This window comes from Calonectris borealis, unplaced genomic scaffold (assembly GCF_964195595.1).
Source record: "Calonectris borealis unplaced genomic scaffold, bCalBor7.hap1.2 HAP1_SCAFFOLD_220, whole genome shotgun sequence".
Classification (NCBI taxonomy): Eukaryota; Metazoa; Chordata; class Aves; order Procellariiformes; family Procellariidae; genus Calonectris; species Calonectris borealis.
The window spans coordinates 29,098-47,602 of NW_027441605.1; the positions used below are offsets into that span (position 1 = coordinate 29,098).

At 67.0% G+C, this 18,505-nt stretch overlaps 1 protein-coding gene across 1 annotated transcript; it reads right to left on the reverse strand.

Annotated features, from left to right (window-relative positions):
* Positions 1 to 397: 397 nt before the first annotated feature.
* CYTH2 (cytohesin 2) lies at positions 398 to 16,274 on the reverse strand. The gene is made up of 13 exons (XM_075139406.1): positions 16,162 to 16,274; positions 15,372 to 15,519; positions 13,590 to 13,656; positions 13,378 to 13,496; positions 12,134 to 12,214; positions 10,610 to 10,722; positions 9,687 to 9,835; positions 8,052 to 8,163; positions 6,576 to 6,652; positions 5,846 to 5,917; positions 2,585 to 2,739; positions 760 to 1,785; positions 398 to 578 (listed from the first exon to the last, which is right to left on the reverse strand). The coding sequence occupies exons 1-12, from the start codon at positions 16,178 to 16,180 to the stop codon at positions 1,698 to 1,700; spliced, it is 1,200 nt and encodes a 399-aa protein (XP_074995507.1). The 5' UTR covers positions 16,181 to 16,274; the 3' UTR covers positions 398 to 578; positions 760 to 1,697.
* Positions 16,275 to 18,505: the final 2,231 nt, after the last annotated feature.

Consider the following 18,505-nt stretch of genomic DNA (forward strand, 5'->3'; position numbering starts at 1 on the left):
GGGGGGTCCCTCAGCCCCCCCAGATGCCTGGGTCCCCCCAGAAGGTGCCCCAGACCCCCCCAGAACACCTGGGTCCCCCATGAGCCCCCCCCAGACTCCTGCGTCCACTCTTGGGGGGGGTCCATCTTGCCCTTTGACCCTGTCCCTGAGCCCCCCCAGATACCTGGGTCCCCCCAAAGGGAGCCCCCAAACCCCCCTGGGTCACCTGGGTCCCCCTGGTGAGGGGGGGGGAGGGCAGCCCCATCTACCCCCAAAATGCTCTTTTTTCCCCCAAAAAACCCCATGAAATAAAACCTTATTTGGAGCCGCTGCCCCTGTCTGCGCCCCCACCCCCCCCCCCCCCCGAACCCCCCCCCCGGGGGAGACCCAGGACCCCCAAAGAGAGGCAGGACCCCCCCCATGTTCACCAGCTTTAATGGGGCAGAGCCATAAATAAGGGGGAGGGGGGCAGAGACCCCCCCCAGGGCCCCCCCTGAGCGAAACTGGGTGGGACTGGGGTGAACTGGGAGGGAGGAGGGGGCGCTGGGGGTGTACAGAGGAGTTTTGTCCACGCACACGGCTCGCCACACGCGTGTGCGCTCGCACACGCGTGTGCACACCTCATACACGGCTCACGCACGCCTCTAGCCTCGCACACGCCTCGCACACGCGTGTGCACACCTCACACACGGCTCACACACGCCTCTAGCCTCGCACACGCCTCGCACACGCGTGTGCACACCTCACACACGGCTCACACACGCCTCTAGCCTCGCACACGCCTCGCACACGCGTGTGCACACCTCATACACGGCTCACGCACGCCTCTAGCCTCGCACACGCCTCGCACACGCGTGTGCACACCTCACACACGGCTCACGCACGGCACGCACACGCCTCAGGCCTCGCACACGCCTCGCACACGCCTCGCACACGCCTCGCACACGCCAGCCTCCTGCTTCTGCCCAGCAGAAGCCCCACTCACACGCGTGTGCCCCGTGGGGTGCGTGGGGGTCTGTGTCCATGCACACGCGTTTGGGGGGGGGGGGGCAGTGCATCCCCAAAGAGGGGGTTGGGGGGGCCCCCCATGTTGTTCCAGGGGTCCCTCAGGGTTTGGGGGGGGCTTGGGGGTCCCCTTACGGTTTGGGGGGGTCCCCCAAGATCCAGGGGGGTCCACTTATGGTCCTGGGGGGGTCCCACGCTGTCCTGGGGGGTCCCCTCAAGATCAGGGGGGACCCCTTGTGGTCCTGGGGGGGGTCCCCCGAAATCCAGGGGGGTCCCCTGTTGTCCTCAGGGGTCACCTCAAGGTCTGGGGGGGGGTCCCTCAAGGTCCCTTGTGGTCCGGGGGGGTCCCATGAAGGGGGGCCCTGAGGGGTCTCCTCGTGGTCCTGGAGGGGTGCTGGGTCATCTTGGGGGTCCCTCATGGTCCTGGGGGGTCCCTTGAGGTCCAGGGAGTCCCTCGTGGTCCTGGGGGGTCCCTCACAGGTTGGGGGGGGACCCGGGGGGTCCCTCGTAGTCCTTGGGGGGTCCTGGTCCTTGGGGGGGTCCCGTGTGATCCAAGGAGGGTCCCTTGTGGTCCAGGGGTGTCCTGGGGGGGGGGTCCCTCATGGTCCGGGGGGGTCCCATGTGGTCCAGAAGGGTCCCTGGCGGTCCTGGGGGGGTCCCTGGTGGTCCTGAGGGGGTCCCTGGGGGATTTCTGGGGGGTCCCGGCCCCCCCCTCAGGGCTGCTCCTGCTTCTTCTTCACCGAAATGCGCTTCTTGCGGGCGGCCAGCATCTCGTAGAAGGGGTCGACGCTCACCGCTGCCCTGGGGGGGGGAACCACGGGGGTTTTGGGGTGCCCCTGGGTGTTTTGGGGTACCCCAGAGTGTGTTGGGGTGCCCCCTCTCCCTAGGACCCCCCCCAGTAACAGGCCTGGGCCCCTGGGTCCCCCCAGACGGTCCATGAAATGGTTCTAATGCATCCCCTGCCATGGGGAGCCCCGGGGGGGGTTGAGGACCCCCAGGAGGATTTGGGGGTCCCCGGGGGAGTTGAGGGTCCCCAGGGGGGTTGGGGTTCCCCAGGGGGGTGGATTTGGAATGGCCCCTCCCTCTGGGTCCCCCCAGATGGTCCCTAAAGTGATTCTAAGGCATCCCCACCCCATGGGGAGCCCCGGGGGGGTTGAGACCCCAGGAGGATTTGGGGGTCCCCGGGGGGGGTTGAGGGTCCCCAGGGGGGTTTGGGGGTCCCCAGGGGAGTCTGGGCTTCCCCAGGGGGGTGGATTTGGAATGGCCCCTCCCTCTGGGTCCCCCCAGATGGGTCCCTAAAGTGATTCTAACGCATCCCCCCCCCATGGGGAGCCCTGGGGGGGGGGGGGGTGAGGACCCCCAGGAGGATTTGGGGATCCCTGGGGGGGTTGAGGGTCCCCAGAAAGATTTGGGGGTCCCCAGGGGGGTTTGGGGGTCCCCAGGGGGGGTGGATTTGGAATGGCCCCTCCCTCTGCGTCCCCCCAGATGGTCCCTAAAAGTGATTCTAACGCATCCCCCCCTCCATGGGGAGCCCCGGGGGGGTGTTGAGGCCCCCCAGGAGGATTTGGAGGTGCCGGGGGGAGGTTTTTGGGGTGCTCACTGGATGGATTTGATCCACTCGTCCTTCTGGTCGCGGGTGGGGGCGGAGATGCGGTAGACGACGTGGTTGCCCTCCACCACCCGCCCGTCGGCCTCCGTCTTGCAGGCCTTGATCAGCTGCCCCTTGTTGTTGGGGATGTAGAGCTCGAAGCAGTGCTGGGGGGGGGCGGCACGTCAGGTTTGGGGGGGTCGGGGGGTTTGGGGGGGCTGGGGGAGCCGGGGGGGGATTGGAGATGGGGGAGGATGGGATGGGGGGGGATTGGGGACCCCAGGGGCAATGGAAGCCCCTTTTTGGGGGGGGGGGGGAGATGGAGAGGGAGCTGGGGGGCACGGTTGCCCCCCAAAATTGAGGGGGGGGTGTTTTGAGGATGGGGGAGATGTGGGGGGACACGGGGGGGACGTATGGGGGGACAGAGGGAATGGGGGGGTTGGGGGGAGAGGGGGCATGGGGGACCCCAGGAGACACGGGGAGCCCCTGGCTGGGGGGAGATGGAAGGGGAAAAGGGGGCATGGGTGTCCCCCCAAATTTGGGGGGGTCCTGGGGATGGGGGACACGTTGGGGGGAGACACAGGGCGGACATATGGGGGACAGAGGGAATTTGGGGGTTTTGGGGGGGCTGGGGGAGCCGGGGGGGCACTGGGAGATGGGAGAGGATGGGATGGGGGGGGATTGGGGACCCCAGGGGCAATGGAAGCCCCTTTTTTGGGGGGGGGGGGGGGGGGGAGATGGAGAGGGAGCTGGGGGGCACGGTTGCCCCCCAAAATTGAGGGGGGGTGTTTTGAGGATGGGGGAGATGTGGGGGGACACGGGGGGGACGTATGGGGGGACAGAGGGAATGGGGGGGTTGGGGGGAGAGGGGGCATGGGGGACCCCAGGAGACACGGGGAGCCCCTGGCTGGGGGGAGATGGAAGGGGAAAATGGGGCATGGGTGCCCCCCCAAATTTGGGGGGGTCCTGGGGATGGGGGACACGTTGGGGGGGACACACAGGGTGGACATATGGGGGGACAGAGGGAATTTGGGGGTTTTGGGGGGGACTGGGGGAGCCGGGGGGGGATTGTGAGATGGGGGAGGATGGGATGGGGGGGGATTGGGGACCCCAGGGGCAATGGAAGCCCCTTTTTGGGGGGGGGGGGGGGGGGAGATGGAGAGGGAGCTGGGGGGCAAGGCTGCCCCCCAAAATTGAGGGGGGGTGTCTTGAGGATGGGGGAGATGTGGGGGGACACGGGGGGGACGTATGGGGGGACAGAGGGAATGGGGGGGTTGGGGGGAGAGGGGGCATGGGGGACCCCAGGAGACACGGGGAGCCCCTGGCTGGGGGGAGATGGAAGGGGAAAATGGGGCATGGGTGCCCCCCCAAATTTGGGGGGGTCCTGGGGATGGGGGACACGTTGGGGGGGACACACAGGGTGGACATATGGGGGGACAGAGGGAATTTGGGGGTTTTGGGGGGGACTGGGGGAGCCGGGGGGGGGATTGTGAGATGGGGGAGGATGGGATGGGGGGGATTGGGGACCCCAGGGGCAATGGAAGCCCCTTTTTGGGGGGGGGGGGGGGGGAGATGGAGAGGGAGCTGGGGGGCAAGGCTGCCCCCCAAAATTGAGGGGGGGTGTCTTGAGGATGGGGGAGATGTGGGGGGACACGGGGGGGACGTATGGGGGGACAGAGGGAATGGGGGGGTTGGGGGGAGAGGGGGCATGGGGGACCCCAGGAGACACGGGGAGCCCCTGGCTGGGGGGAGATGGAAGGGGAAAAGGGGGCATGGGTGCCCCCCCAAATTTGGGGGGGTCCTGGGGATGGGGGACACGTTGGGGGGGACACACAGGGTGGACATATGGGGGGACAGAGGGAATTTGGGGGTTTTGGGGGGGACTGGGGGAGCCGGGGGGGGGATTGTGAGATGGGGGAGGATGGGATGGGGGGGGATTGGGGACCCCAGGGGCAATGGAAGCCCCTTTTTGGGGGGGGGGGGGGGGAGATGGAGAGGGAGCTGGGGGGCAAGGCTGCCCCCCAAAATTGAGGGGGGGTGTCTTGAGGATGGGGGAGATGTGGGGGGACACGGGGGGGACGTATGGGGGGACAGAGGGAATGGGGGGGTTGGGGGGAGAGGGGGCATGGGGGACCCCAGGAGACACGGGGAGCCCCTGGCTGGGGGGAGATGGAAGGGGAAAAGGGGGCATGGGTGCCCCCCCAAATTTGGGGGGGGTCTTGGGGATGGGGGACATGTTGGGGGGGACACACAGGGTGGACATATGGGGGGACAGAGGGAATTTGGGGGTTTTGGGGGGGCTGGGGGAGCCGGGGGGGGCACTGGGAGATGGGAGAGGATGGGATGGGGGGGGATTGGGGACCCCAGGGGCAATGGAAGCCCCTTTTTGGGGGGGGGGGGGGGGGGAGATGGAGAGGGAGCTGGGGGGCACAGTTGCCCCCCAAAATTGAGGGGGGGGTGTTTTGAGGATGGGGGAGATGTGGGGGGACACGGGGCGGACGTATGGGGGAGCAAAGGGAATGGGGGGGTTGGGGGGAGAGGGGGCATGGGGGACCCCAGGAGACACGGGGAGCCCCTGGCTGGGGGGAGATGGAAGGGGAAAAGGGGGCATGGGTGCCCCCCCAAATTTGGGGGGGGTCTTGGGGATGGGGGACATGTTGGGGGGGACACACAGGGCAGACATATGGGGGGACAGAGGGAATTTGGGGGTTTTGGGGGGGCTGGGGGAGCCGGGGGGGGCACTGGGAGATGGGAGAGGATGGGATGGGGGGGGATTGGGGACTCCAGGGGCAATGGAAGCCCCTTTTTGGGGGGGGGGGGGGGGAGATGGAGAGGGAGCTGGGGGGCACAGTTGCCCCCCAAAATTGAGGGGGGGGTGTTTTGAGGATGGGGGAGATGTGGGGGGACACGGGGGGGACGTATGGGGGGACAGAGGGAATGGGGGGGTTGGGGGGAGAGGGGGCATGGGGGACCCCAGGAGACACGGGGAGCCCCTGGCTGGGGGGAGATGGAAGGGGAAAAGGGGGCACGGGTGCCCCCCCAAATTTGGGGGGGTCCTGGGGATGGGGGACATGTTGGGGGGGACACACAGAGGGGACATATGGGGGGACAGAGGGAATGGGGGGGACTGGGGGGCCAGGGAACCATGGGGGACCCCAGGAGTCATGGGGGACCCCCTTGATGGGGGGAGGCGGAGGGGAAGCTGGGGGGCACGGGGGGGGGGGGCATTGGGGGGGGGACGGGACACGGGGTGGGGGGACACGGGGGGCTCACCGGTTTGCGGGGGTCCTCCACCTCGCGGATGCTCAGGTTCTCCAGGGGGATGATGCCCCGCGGCTCCTTGTCCTGGGGGGGGGGGGGGGGCACAGGGGTCAGGGGGGGCCCCTGGGGGGCACGGGGGGCCCCAGGGGTCCCCAGGGGCTCCGGGGGTCCCTGGGGAGTCCAAGGGGTGGCCCCCAGGGGCTTGGGAGGGGTCCCTGGGGTGTACAGGGGGCTTGGGGGTGTCCCTGGGAGAGCCCAAGGGGGCTTGGGGGGGCGGGCAGGGGCTCAGGGGGTCCATGGGGGAGCCCAAGGGGGCTTGGGGGAGGGGGCAGGGGCTCAGGGGGTCCCTGGGGGGGTCCCCCAGGGGCTCAAGGGGGGGCCCAGGGGGTTGGGGGGGGGGGGGTCCCTGAGGGAGCCCCCAGGGACTATGAGAGGGTCCCTTGGGGGGTCCAGGGTGGTCAGAGGGGGGCCCTAGGCGTTATGGGGGGTCCCCTGGGGTCCCCAGGGGTGGGGGGGGTCCAGGGGGACCCCAGCAGGGTTGGGGGGGGCCCCCCAGAGAGAACCAGGGGGTCGGGGGCAGGGGGGGTACAAAAGAGCCCAGGCAATAGGGGGGGGGGGCGGAATTCAGGGGGTCCCACAGGGTTTTGGGGGGCTGGGGTGGGGCAGGGGGGGATCAGAACACCCCAGGGGAGTTTGGGGGGGCCCGGGGGGGGGTTTTTTGGGGGGGCTGGGGGGGTCTTACCGTGGTGTACTCGAAGTAGTAGAGACAGTTGTCGGTGAGGATGAACCAACGCCGCTTCCACGTCTTCACCCGCCCGCCTGGGGGGGACAAGGGGGGGGCTCAAGGGGGGGCTGGGGGGGTCCAGGGGGGCTGGGGGGGGCTGGGGGGGGTCCTCAGGGGTCCCCCGAGGAGCCACGTGGATTGCGGGGGGGCTCCAAGAGGAATTGGGGGAGTAGATGGGGGGGGATGGATTGAGGGGGGCACAGATGGATTTGGGGGGGGGGCACACAGATGGATTTGGGGGGGGGCACACAGATGGATTTTGGGGGGGGGGGCACAAGTCCCAGAGCATCCTGGGAAGTCCCAAAGCATGCTGGGACTGGGGGGGGGGGGCACAATGGTTTTTTTGGGGGTGGGGGTCCCTGGGTGCTGCCCCCCGTCCCCCCCACTCCCCACCCCAGTACGTACCTCCTGGGGGGGCCGGGCCGGGCGTCGGCAGCGAGGGGGGGGGTTGGGGGGGGGTCGGGGGGGGGGGGGGGGGTGACGGGGACGGGGAGGGACAGACGGGGACAGACAGACGGAGGAAGAGAGAGAGGAAACGTCAGTCACGTCCGCATGGGAACCGGCCCCCCCCCGAACCCCTGGGGGAACTGGGGGGCACTGGGAGGGACTGGGAGGGAACTGGGGGGCACCAGGCAGCACTGGGAGGGTCCGAGAAAAGCCCAGTGGGATACTGGGGAAAACTGGGGGACGCTAGGAGGGCACCAAGAGGTACCTGGGAGGGACTGAGCAGGACTGGGAGGCACTGGGAAGGTCCAGGGAGGCACTGCAGGCGCACTGGGGGGGTACTGAGTAGGACTAGAGGGTACTGGGAGGGTACTGGGAGGGACTGAGCAGAACTTGGAGGCATTGGGAAGGTCCAGAATGGCACTGGGAGAGCACTGCGAGGGACTGAGCAGGACTGGGAGGCACTGGGAGGGACTGAGCAGGACTGGGAGGCACTGGGGAGGTCCAGGGAGGGACTGGGGGGGCACTCAGCAGGACTGGGAGACACTGGGAAGGTCCTGGGAGGTATCAAACAGGGCTGGGAGGCATTGGGGGGTACTGGGAAGGTCCAGGGAGACACTGGGAAGGCACTAGGAGGGACTGAGCAGGACTGGGAGGCACTGGGAAGGTCCAGAAAGGCACTGGGAGGGCACTGAGAAGGTCCAGAAAGGCACTGGGAGGGCACTGAATAGGACTGGGAAGCACTGGGAAGGTCCAGAGGCATGCAGGGGAATACTGGGAGGGACTGAGCAGGACTGGGAGGCACTGGGGGGCACTGGTCCTTGCCCAGTTTGGGGAGGGAACAGCAACAAAGAGCAGCAGGGACCCAGGGCAGCCGCAGAGGGGAGAGAAACAGAGAACAGAGAGGACCCAGGTATCCGGGGGGGGGGCGGGGCCAAAGGGAGGGGTGGGGCCGGGGTGGGGCGTGGCCAGGGAGGGGGCGTGGCTCACCCAGCTTGAGCAGCCAGCCCTCGCGGTCGGGGTTGAAGAAGGTGTGGGTCAGGTCGTTGCCGTCGTCCTCGGGGATCTTGAAGGGCTCGCTGCGGATGCTCTCATACAGGTTCTGGGGTGGGGAGGGGGCGGGGTCAGGCACAGGCCACGCCCATCTCGGCCACCCCCCCCCCCCCCAAGCCACCTACCCCACCCATGGGGCAGCACCGCCCCCCGCCCAAGAGCCCAGGGCTCCAGGTCTGTACACAGCCCCTGGCCCCGCCCACAGAGCCCATGGCCCCGCCCACAGAGCCACAAGGCCCGCCCACACCAACTGCCCCCAGCTAGAGACACAAGCCCCACCCCACAGCTACTGGCTCCACCCACAGAGCCACAAGCCCCACCCACAGAGCCACAAGCCCCGCCCCACAGCTACTGGCCCCACCTACACAGCCACAAGCCCCGCCCACACCAACTGCCCCCACCCACAGAGATGCAAGCCCTGCCCCACAGCTACTAGCCCCACCCACAAAGCTACAAGCCCCACCCACTGCTACTGGCCCCACCTACAGAGCCACAAGCCCCACCTACAGAGCCACAAGCCCCACCTACAGAGCCACAAGCCCCGCCCACAGCAACACAAGCCCTGCCCATATCCAGTGCCACTGCCCAGAGCCACAAGCCCCACCCAGTCACAGGCCCCGCCCAGAGCTACAAGCCCCACCCACCTTCCTTAGCTCCACCCAGAGCAAGTTTTACATCCCCTAACCCCAGCCAGCACAAGCCCCGCCCACACTCTGTGGCTCCACCCACAGAACCACAAACCCACCCACATCCCCAGCTCCACCCACAGAGCCCAGAGACACGCCCCCTCGAGGCCACACCCCCTCGACACAGCCACTCCCCCCGCAGCTCTGTGCCTCCTTGACACCTCCATGCCTTCACCTCTGCAGCCACACCCCTCGAGACCACGCCCACTAAAACCACGCCCATCGAGGCCACACCCCTACAGACCACACCCCCATGCCACTCAACACCACACCCACTATAGGCCACGCCCCCCAGCAGGTCTCTGCAATCACTGATGCCTCCACCCCCACGCCCCCACCCTCCCTTCAAGCCCCACCCCCAGGGCCCTCTAGGCCCCGCCCACTATAGGCCACACCCCCAGCAGCTCTCTGCCATCACTGATGCCTCCATATCTTCACACCCAAGCCCCGCCTTCCCCCCAAGCCCCGCCCCCAGGGCCCTATAGGCCCCACCCACTCTAGGCCACACCCCCAGCAGCTCTCTGCCATCAGATTCCTTCATGCCTTCACCCCAAGCCCCGCCCTCCCTTCAAGCCCCACCCTCCCTTCAAGCCCCGCCCTAGGGCCCTCTAGGCCCCGCCCACCATAGGCCACACCCCCAGCAGCTCTCTGCCATCACTGATGCCTCCATGCCTTCACCCCCAAACCCCGCCCTCTCCTCAAGCCCCGCCCTCTCCTCAAGCCCCACCCTCTCCTCAAGCCCCGCCCCTATAGTCCACACCCCCAGCAGCTCTCTGCCATCACTGATGCCCCCATGCCCTCACCCCCAAGCCCCCCCTCCACCCCTCAAGCCCCGCCCCCCGGCCCCACCCCCCTCAGGCCCCGCCCCCCCCGGGCCCCGCCCTACCCGCAGCAGCTCCTCGGGCAGGTCCCCGCCGTCGTTGATGCCGCGGTTCATGGCCACGAAGCGCTCGGCCGAGGGCTTGTCCCGCACGTTGGGGTTGTGCAGGCTGGTGTTGAGCATGATGACGGCGAAGGAGAGGACGTAGCACGTGTCTGGGGGCAGCGGGGGGTCACGGGGGGACCCCCAAAGCCGGGGGGGGGCACGGGGGGACCCCCACAGCATCCAGGGGACTTGGTGACAAAGGGGACCCCAACAGATGGGGGGGCATGGGGGGACCCCCACGGCATCCAGGGGACTTGGTGACAAAGGGGACCCCAACAGATGGGAGGGGGCATGGGGGGACCCCCACAGCTGGGGGGGGGCACGGGGGGACCCCCACAGCCTCCAGGGGACTTGGTGACAAAGGGGACCCCAACAGATGGGGGGGCATGGGGGGACCCCCACAGCTGGGGGGGCACGGGGGGACCCCCACAGCCTCCAGGGGACTTGGTGACAAAGGGGACCCCAACAGATGGGGGGGGGCATGGGGGGACCCCTACGGCATCCAGGGGACTTGGTGACAAAGGGGACCCCAACAGATGGGGGGGGCATGGGGGGACCCCCACAGCTGGGGGGGGCACGGGGGGACCCCCACAGCATCCAAGGGACTTGGTGACAAAGGGACCCCCACAGCCAGGGGGGCACAGGGGGACCCCCACAGCACGAGGAGGGGGGGGCGGTGCAGGGGCATGGGGACCCCAGTATCCAGGTGACTTGGTGACAAAGGGGACCCCAATAGCCAGCAGGGGGACCCCAAGAGACAGGGAAGGCATGGGGGGGAACCCAGGCATCCAGCCCCCCTCAGAGCCACCAGGGGGAGGGTGGGTGGGCGTGGCAGGGCGTGGCCCCCCCCCTCCCAGCCCTGGGGGACCCCCGCACCCCCCTACCCGTGCACTGGAAGACGCCGGGGTTGCAGAGGCAGTAGCGCTGGGCGAAGGCCTCCATCATCCGATCGATCTTCTGCGCCTCCCCCGGCAGCCGAAAGCTCCACAAGAACTGCCTGGGGTGGCGGGGGGGGGCACCCCAAATCCTTCACTGCACCCCAAAGTCCTCCCCAGGCGTCCCCCAAACCTCCACGGAGCCCCCAACGGCCCCAGCGACCTCCAAAAGCCTCCACAGGGCCCCCGAATCCTCCCCAGGACTCCCAAATCCTCCAGCAGATCCCTCAAATGCTTCCTGGGATCCCCAAAATCCTTCCTGGGACGCCCAAATTCGTCCAGCAGATCCCAAAAGTCCTTCCTGGGACCCCCAAAATTCTCCCCAGGACCCCAAAATCCTTCCTGGGATCCCAAAATCCTCCAGCAGATCCCTCAAATGCTTCCTGGGATCCCCAAAATCCTTCCTGGGACGCCCAAATTCGTCCAGCAGATCCCAAAAGTCCTTCCTGGGACCCCCAAAATTCTCCCCAGGACCCCAAAATCCTTCCTGGGATCCCAAAATCCTCCCCAGGACCCCCAAAATCCTCCAGCAGATCCCTCAAGTCCTTCCTGGGACCCCCAAAATTCTCCCCAGGACCCCAAAATTCTCCCTGGGACCCCAAAATCCTCTCCGGGACCCCAAAATCCTCCAGCAGATCCCTCAAATCCTCCCTGGGACCCCCAAAATCCTCCAGCAGATCCCTCAAGTACTTCCTGGGACCCCCAAAATTCTCCCCAGGACCCCAAAAACCTTCCTGGGACCCCAAAATCCTCTCCAGGACCCCCAAAATCCTCCAGCAGATCCCTCAAATCCTCCCTGGGAGCCCCAAAATCCTCCAGCAGATTCCTCAAGTACTTCCTGGGACCCCCAAAATCCTCCCCAGGACCCCAAAATCCTTCCTGGGACCCCAAAATCCTCCAACAGATCCTCCAAATCCTCCCCAGAACCCCCCAAATCCCCCATAATCCTCCATGTGACCCCCCAAATCTTCAAGGCATCCCCCAGACCCCCAATATCCCCCTCAATGTCCCTCCTTGGACCCCTACATACCCCCCCAAAGTCCCCGGGGCCCCTCAAACAGCCCCCAAAGACCACCCTGGTCCCCAAATAGCCCCCCAGGAACCCCCCAGGGTCTCAAAATGGCCCCCAACCCCCCAAAAGGCGCCCCCCCCAATTCCCTCCCAGGACCCCAGGTTGGCTCCCAAAGGCTCCCCCACTCCCCCAACCTCCCAAACAGCCCCCCAGGACCTCAAAATGGCCCCCAACCCCCTAAAAGGCCCCCAAATTCTCTTCCAGGACCCCAAGACCGCCCAGGCTCCCCCCAAATGGCTCCCCAACACCCCAAACAGGCCCCCCCACGGCCTCAAAATGGCTCCCAAAGGGCTCCCACCCCCCCAAAAGCCCCCCAAATTCCCTCCCAGGGACCCAGGCTGGCTCCCAAAGGCCCCCCAGCCCCCCCCCAGCCCCCCAAATGACCCCCCCAGGACCCTCACCTCAGTGCCTGCACCAGGTTGAGGTCCGTGAACTCGTGGAGGTCCACGAAGGCGTGCAGCACCCCGATATTGAACTCCTCCCTGGGTGGAGCCGAGCTGTCAATCATCACCAGAACCCACCCACATACACCCCCCCACCCATTCAAACCCCACCCACCACGCTGTCAATCACCCAGACCCTCCTCAGGCTTAACCTAAGGGGCTTGTCCTACCTCGGGGGGGGGCGGGGCTTGCCCAAAGGAAGCCCCACCCCTCCCAGGAAGCCCCACCCCCTCCCATGAAGCCCCTCCCAGGAAGCCCCGCCCCTTTCACGAAGCCCCCCGCCCCTCCCATGAAGCCCCACACCCCCTCCCACAAAGCCCCGCCTCTTTCACAAAGCCCCGCCTCTTTCACAAAGCCCCACGCCCCCTCCCACAAAGCCTTATGGCCCTCCCATGAAGCCCCACCCCCTCCCATGAAGCCCCACCTCTTTCACGAAGCCCCACACCCCCTCCCAAAGCCCCGCTCCTTTAATGAAGCCCCACCCCCTCCCACAAAGCCTTATGGCCCTCCCCCGACGCCCCGCCCCTCCCCGAGGCCCCGCCCCCTCCCACAAAGCCTTATGGCCCTCCCCCGAGGCCCCGCCCCCTCCCACAAAGCCTTATGGCCCTCCCCCGAGGCCCCGCCCCCTCCCACAAAGCCTTATGGCCCTCCCCCGAGGCCCCGCCCCCCCACTAAGCCTTATGGCCCTCCCCCGAGGCCCCGCCCCCATGAAGTCTTACGGCCCTCCCCAGGCCCCGCCCCCCCATGAAGCCTTATGGCCCTCCCCGTGGCACCGCCCCCTCCCCGAGGCCCCGCCCCCTCCCCCGAGGCCCCGCCCCCCATGAAGCCTTATGGCCCTCCCCAGGCCCCGCCTCCCCATGAAGCCTTATGGCCCTCCCCAGGCCCCGCCCCCCCATGAAGCCTTATGGCCCTCCCTGTGGCACCGCCCCCTCCCCCGAGGCCCCGCCCCCTCCCCGAGGCCCTGCCCCCCCATGAAGCCTTATGGCCCTCCCCAGGCCCCGCCTCCCCATGAAGCCTTATGGCCCTCCCCAGGCCCCGCCCCCCCATGAAGCCTTATGGCCCTCCCCAGGCCCCGCCTCCCCATGAAGCCTTACGGCCCTCCCCCGAGGCCCCGCCCCCTCCCCCCGAGGCCCCGCCCCTCCCCCCGAGGCCCCGCCCCTCCCCCCGAGGCCCCGCCCCCTCCCCCGAGGCCCCGCCCCCACCTCTCCCCCAGGTAGTCGCCGATGGCCGTCTTGTTGAGCCCCTCGCCCTTGTAGAGGAAGCGGGCGATGTCCTCGGCCGTGTGCCGCAGCAGCTCGTTCTCCACCAGGAACTGGATCCCCTGCACCCCCAAAACCCCCATCAGGGACCCAGGAATGGGGGAACACCCCCCCTCCCCCCCGGGGAGGGACGCGAGCACCCGGGAACCCCTCACCTTTTTGGGGTCCATGTTGAATTTCTTGCGGCCCATCCCCATCTTGCGGTTCCTCTGCAGGGTTTTGCTGAAGTTGGGGGGGGGTGTGTGTTAAATTAGGGTTGGGGGAGGTTAAAGTAGGGTCGAGGGGGCCCCCCAAACTTTGAGGGGTATTTTTGGGAGAACCCCAGAATCTGCAGTTCTAGGGGAAGGGTTTTGGGGGTCCCCTGGGCCCTGACAGAGACTGAGAAGACCCAAAGCCCCTGGGGGTGGGGTGTTAAATTAGGGTTGGGGGGGTTAAACTAGGGTCAGGGGGGGCCCCCCAAACTTTGAGGGGTATTTTTGGGAGAACCTCAGAATCTGCAGTTCTAGGGGAAGGGTTTTGGGGGTCCCTTGGGCCCTGACAGAGACTGAGAAGACCCAAAGCCCCTGGGGGGGGACGTTGGTGGTGTTAGGGGGTATTTAGGGGTCCTGGCATGGATTTTGGGGGGTCCTCAGGGTGTCTGGGTCCATCCCATGTGCTGGGGAGGGGTCTATTGGGGTCTCGGGGCCAGGTTTTGGAGGGTTTCCCGTGCCTGGGGAGGTAGATCTTGGTGGGGGTCTCTGTGTACAGGGGACCCCACGGCAGGTCTTTGGGGGTCCTGGTGGGTGTTTGGGGGGTATTTGGGAGACCCTGGAGGGGTTTCTGGGGTCTCAGGGGGGTATTTGAGGGCTCAAGGGGGGGTTCTGAGGTCTCAGGGGGGTATTTGAGGGCTCAAGGGGGTGTGTGGAGGTCCTGGGGGAGTTCTGCAGTGCCAAGGGGGGTATTTGGGGGTCCTGGGGGGGGTTCTGGGGTCTCAGGGGTGGTATTTTGTGGTTTTGGAGATGTATTTGGGGGCATCGGGTGGTATTTGGGGGTTCTGGAAGGGTATTTAGGGGTGCTAGGGGTATTTAGAAGCCCTAGGAGGGTTTCTGGGGTCTCAGGTGGGTTTTGGGGGGCCAGGAGGGGTATTTAGAAGCCTCAGGGGAACATTAGAGGCATGTGGGGGGGATTCTAGGCTCTCAGGGGGTATTCGGGGGTGCCAGGGGGGTATTCGGGGGCCTTGGGGGGGTGTTCTGGAGGCCCAGGTGGGTTTTAGGGGTCCTGAGGGGTATTTTGGAGCCTCAGGGAGGTATTTGGGGGTCCTGGGGGGGTATTTTGGAGCCTCAGGGAGGTATTTGGGGGTCCAGGGGGGTATTCTGGAGACTCAGGGAGGTATTTGGGGGTCCTGGGGGGTATTTTGGAGCCTCAGGGAGGTATTTGGGGGTCCTGGGGGGTATTTTGGAGCCTCAGGGAGGTATTTAGGGGTCCTGGGGGGTATTTTGGAGCCTCGGGCAGGTATTTGGGGGTCCAGGGGGGTATTTTGGAGACTCAGGGAGGTATTTGGGGGCCCAAGGGGGTATTTTGGAGCCTCAGGGAGGTATTTGGGGGTCCAGGGGGGTATTTTGGAGCCTCAGGGAGGTATTTAGGGGTCCTGGGGGGTATTTTGGAGCCTCGGGCAGGTATTTGGGGGTCCAGGGGGGTATTTTGGAGACTCAGGGAGGTATTTGGGGGTCCTGGGGGGTATTTTGGAGCCTCAGGGAGGTATTTGGGGGTCCAGGGGGGTATTTTGGAGCCTCAGGGAGGTATTTGGGGGTCCTGGGGGGTATTTTGGAGCCTCGGGGAGGTATTTAGGGGTCCTGGGGGGTATTTTGGAGCCTCGGGGAGGTATTTGGGGGTCCGGGGGAGTATTTTGGAGCCTCGGGGAGGTATTTGGGGGTCCTGGGGGGGTGTTTGGGGGGTACCTGCCCTCGTTGGCCTCCAGCCCCTCGACCTCGCTCATGGCCTCGCTCAGCTCCTCCCGCAGGCGCTGGATCTCCCCCAGCAGCTCCTGCTTGCGCCGCCGGATGCTCTCCAGCTCCAGCCGCTCCTCCGCCGTCAGGTCGGGGGGCACTGGAGGGGGGCCAGGGGGGCTCAAAGCCCCGCCCCCTTCCCTGAGGCCCCGCCCCCTGTCCCTGATCCCGCCCCCTTCCCGGAGGCTCCGCCCCATCCCACCCCCTGCCCCAGAACACGGCCCCCCAGCCCCAGACTCATGAGCCCTAGGCCCTAACCCCGCCCCCTTGGCCCTAACCCCGCCCCTTTTTACTAAAGCCCCGCCTTAACACACCTTCCACACAACCCCGCCCCCTTTCTCTCGAAGCCCCTGTCCACCGAGGCCCCGCCTGTACGCCTCTAGCCCCGCCCCTTTCCCCTTAAACCCCGCCTACATGCAACTCCATATGCAGGGACACGCTGACAAAGAGGGCGTGGCCCAGCCGAAAGGGGGCGTGGCCCAGCCGAAAGGGGGCGTGGCCCAGCCGGTCACATCTACACCCCCTCCCTGCCATTGAATGGTTTCACCCGCTGCGCCCCCCGGGGGGGGAGTGGTGAATCCTTGTCACGTGACCGCTCCCCCCGGGGAATGCTGCGGGCCCATCACGTGACCACCTCCCGCCCCTCCCCTCGGAATTGGCCCCACGCGGCCACCGTAGCGCCCGCCCCCCCCGGGGGGCAAATGGCCCCTCTCCCCCCCCCCCCCGCCCCCTCAGGGCCTACCATAGACTCCGTCCTCCATGGCGGCCGGGGCGGCCGCTCGCGCCGGGCCGGGGCTGCTCCGTCCGTTCCTCTCGTCTCCTCCGCCCTCCGCCGCGGCGGCGCCCGCCCCGCCCGGGCCCGCCCCGCGCTGCCGCCGCAGCCAATAAGCGGTCGCGCACCTGAGGGACAGGCCAAAAGGCCAATCGGAGCGGACGCTAGGACGTAGCCCGCCGCCGCGTGATGATTGGCAGCACGCAGTAACCAATGAGAGGCCGGACAACCCCTAATTGGGTGATAGGCAGCCACGCTAACCAATGAGCGGTCACAACCACCTCTTTAAGGCGGGGCAGAGCCAATAAAGCTCGAGGGGTTCCTAGCCCCGCCTCTCTCCGTGACTGACAGGCCTAGCAGCCAATGGGAGGGCGGGATAGCCTGCAGGGTGAGGCTTGCCCCGTTGCTGAGGGCCTGGCTGGTTGCTAAGGGCCTCATGAATATTAACATACCTCGTTAATATTAATCAGATGCCGTTAGCCCACGGGGGTGACACCACCCCCCCCCCCCCATCAGTCCCCACTGATGAGGTCACCGTGGATTCCCTCAGGTTGCCATGGCAACAGCCCAGCGACACCCCCCCCCCGCCGTTACCATGGCGACCCCCCCCAAAAACCACACCCATTACCATGGCAACCAGACGGCCACTCGGTTCCCCCCACGTCCCGCTGTGTCCCCCCGTGTCCCCCCATGTCCCGTGTCCCCCCCGTGTCCCCCCAAATCCCCCGTGTCCCCCATCCCCACACCCCTCCGTGTCTCCCCGTGACCCCCCGTGTCCCCACGTCCACCATGTCCCCCCACATCCCCCCCCGTCTCCCCCAAAGTCCCCCGTGTCCCCCCATCCCCACGTCCCCCCGTGTCCCCCCGTGTCCCGTGTCCCCCCCCGCGCCACTTCCAGAGATTCAATTTTATTTTAAAGAGCGAAATTTCCGTAAAAATCCATGCAGGGGGGGCGGGGCCGAGCCCCCCGGGGGGGGCGGCGCCCGGCGCTGTACAGTGGGCGGGGCCTGTGGGAGGAAAGGGGAGGGGCCTGCGCGGGGCGGGGCTGTACAAGAGGCGGGGCTATACAGAGGGGCGTGGCCTGGGGCACCCGGCACTGCACGTTCTCGCGGGGGGGGGGGAGCTCCCAACGATCCCGGCCCCCCCTCCCCCCCCAATTAACCGACATTCGTTAATGGGGCCGGGCGGGGGACACTGGGAGTGACTGGGAGCGACTGGGAGCGATGAGGAGGGAGACTGGAAGTGGCTGGGAGCGATGCGGAGGGGAACTGGGACCAACTGGGGAGACTGGGAGTGACTGGGGGGCACTGGGAGCAACTGGGGAGGACTGGGAGCGACTAGGGGGGCACTGGGAACGACTCGGGGGGGCGACTGGGAGCAACTGGGCAGTTACTGGGAGCAACTGGGCTGAGACTGCATGGGAGAGCCCAGCTCTGCAGCCGGCCCAGGGCACTGGGGGATACTGGGAGCATTGGGTGAACTGGGAGCTATTGGCACGGCACTGCCTGGAGACTGGGCCGTACTGGCCCGATGCTGCCCAGGGAACTGGGCCGTACTGGTCCGATGCTGCCCAGGGAACTGGGACATACTGGGCCAATACTGCCCAGGGATCTGGGCTGTACTGGTCCAATACTGTTGAGCAAACTGGGCTGTAGTGGTCCGATATTGCCCAGGGAACTGGGCCATACTGGTCTGACAGAACCCACAGGTCTGGGTGTTACTGGTCCAAGGCTGCCAAGGAAACTGGGCATTACTGGTCCCATATTGGCCAGGGAACTGGGAGATACTGGTTTGAGACTGCCCAGGGACTGGGCAATACTGGTCCATATTGCTCAGGGACTGGGGGGGAGGGGGGTGTCCCGGGGGTGCCACTGCCCCCCCCCAGCCCCCCCCTAAGGCACAGGGACCCCCCCGAGCTGGGCGGGGGGGTGGGGTGTCCCTGGGGACCCCCCAAAAAGGAGCAGGTTGGGGGGGAGCAAAAGTGACGGCGGTTTCAGGGCCCCCCCTGCCAAGAGATGGCGGTTTTGGGGACCCCCCCCCAAGAGACGGCAGTTTCGGGGTCCCCCCAAGAGATGGCGGTTTCAGGGACCCCACCCAAAAAACCCGCGGTTTCGGGACCCCCCCCAAGAGACAGTGGTTTTGGGGACCCCCCCCCAAGAGACGGCAGTTTCGGGGTCCCCCCAAGAGACAGTGGTTTTGGGGACCCCCCCCCAAGAGACGGCAGTTTCGGGGTCCCCCCAAGAGACAGTGGTTTTGGGGACCCCCCCTCAAGAAATGGTGGTTTCAGCCCCCGCTAAGAGACGGCGGTTTCGGG

Bases quoted from the DNA above. Each gene is read 5' to 3' on its own strand.
- CYTH2 (XM_075139406.1), bottom strand. The intron at 12,215-13,377 runs GTGGGGGCGGGG...GGCTCCACCCAG, and splicing joins GGCGACTACCTGGGGGAGAG to GGAGGAGTTCAATATCGGGG. The intron at 1,786-2,584 runs GTGAGCACCCCA...TCCCCCCCCCAG, and splicing joins GAGTGGATCAAATCCATCCA to GGCAGCGGTGAGCGTCGACC.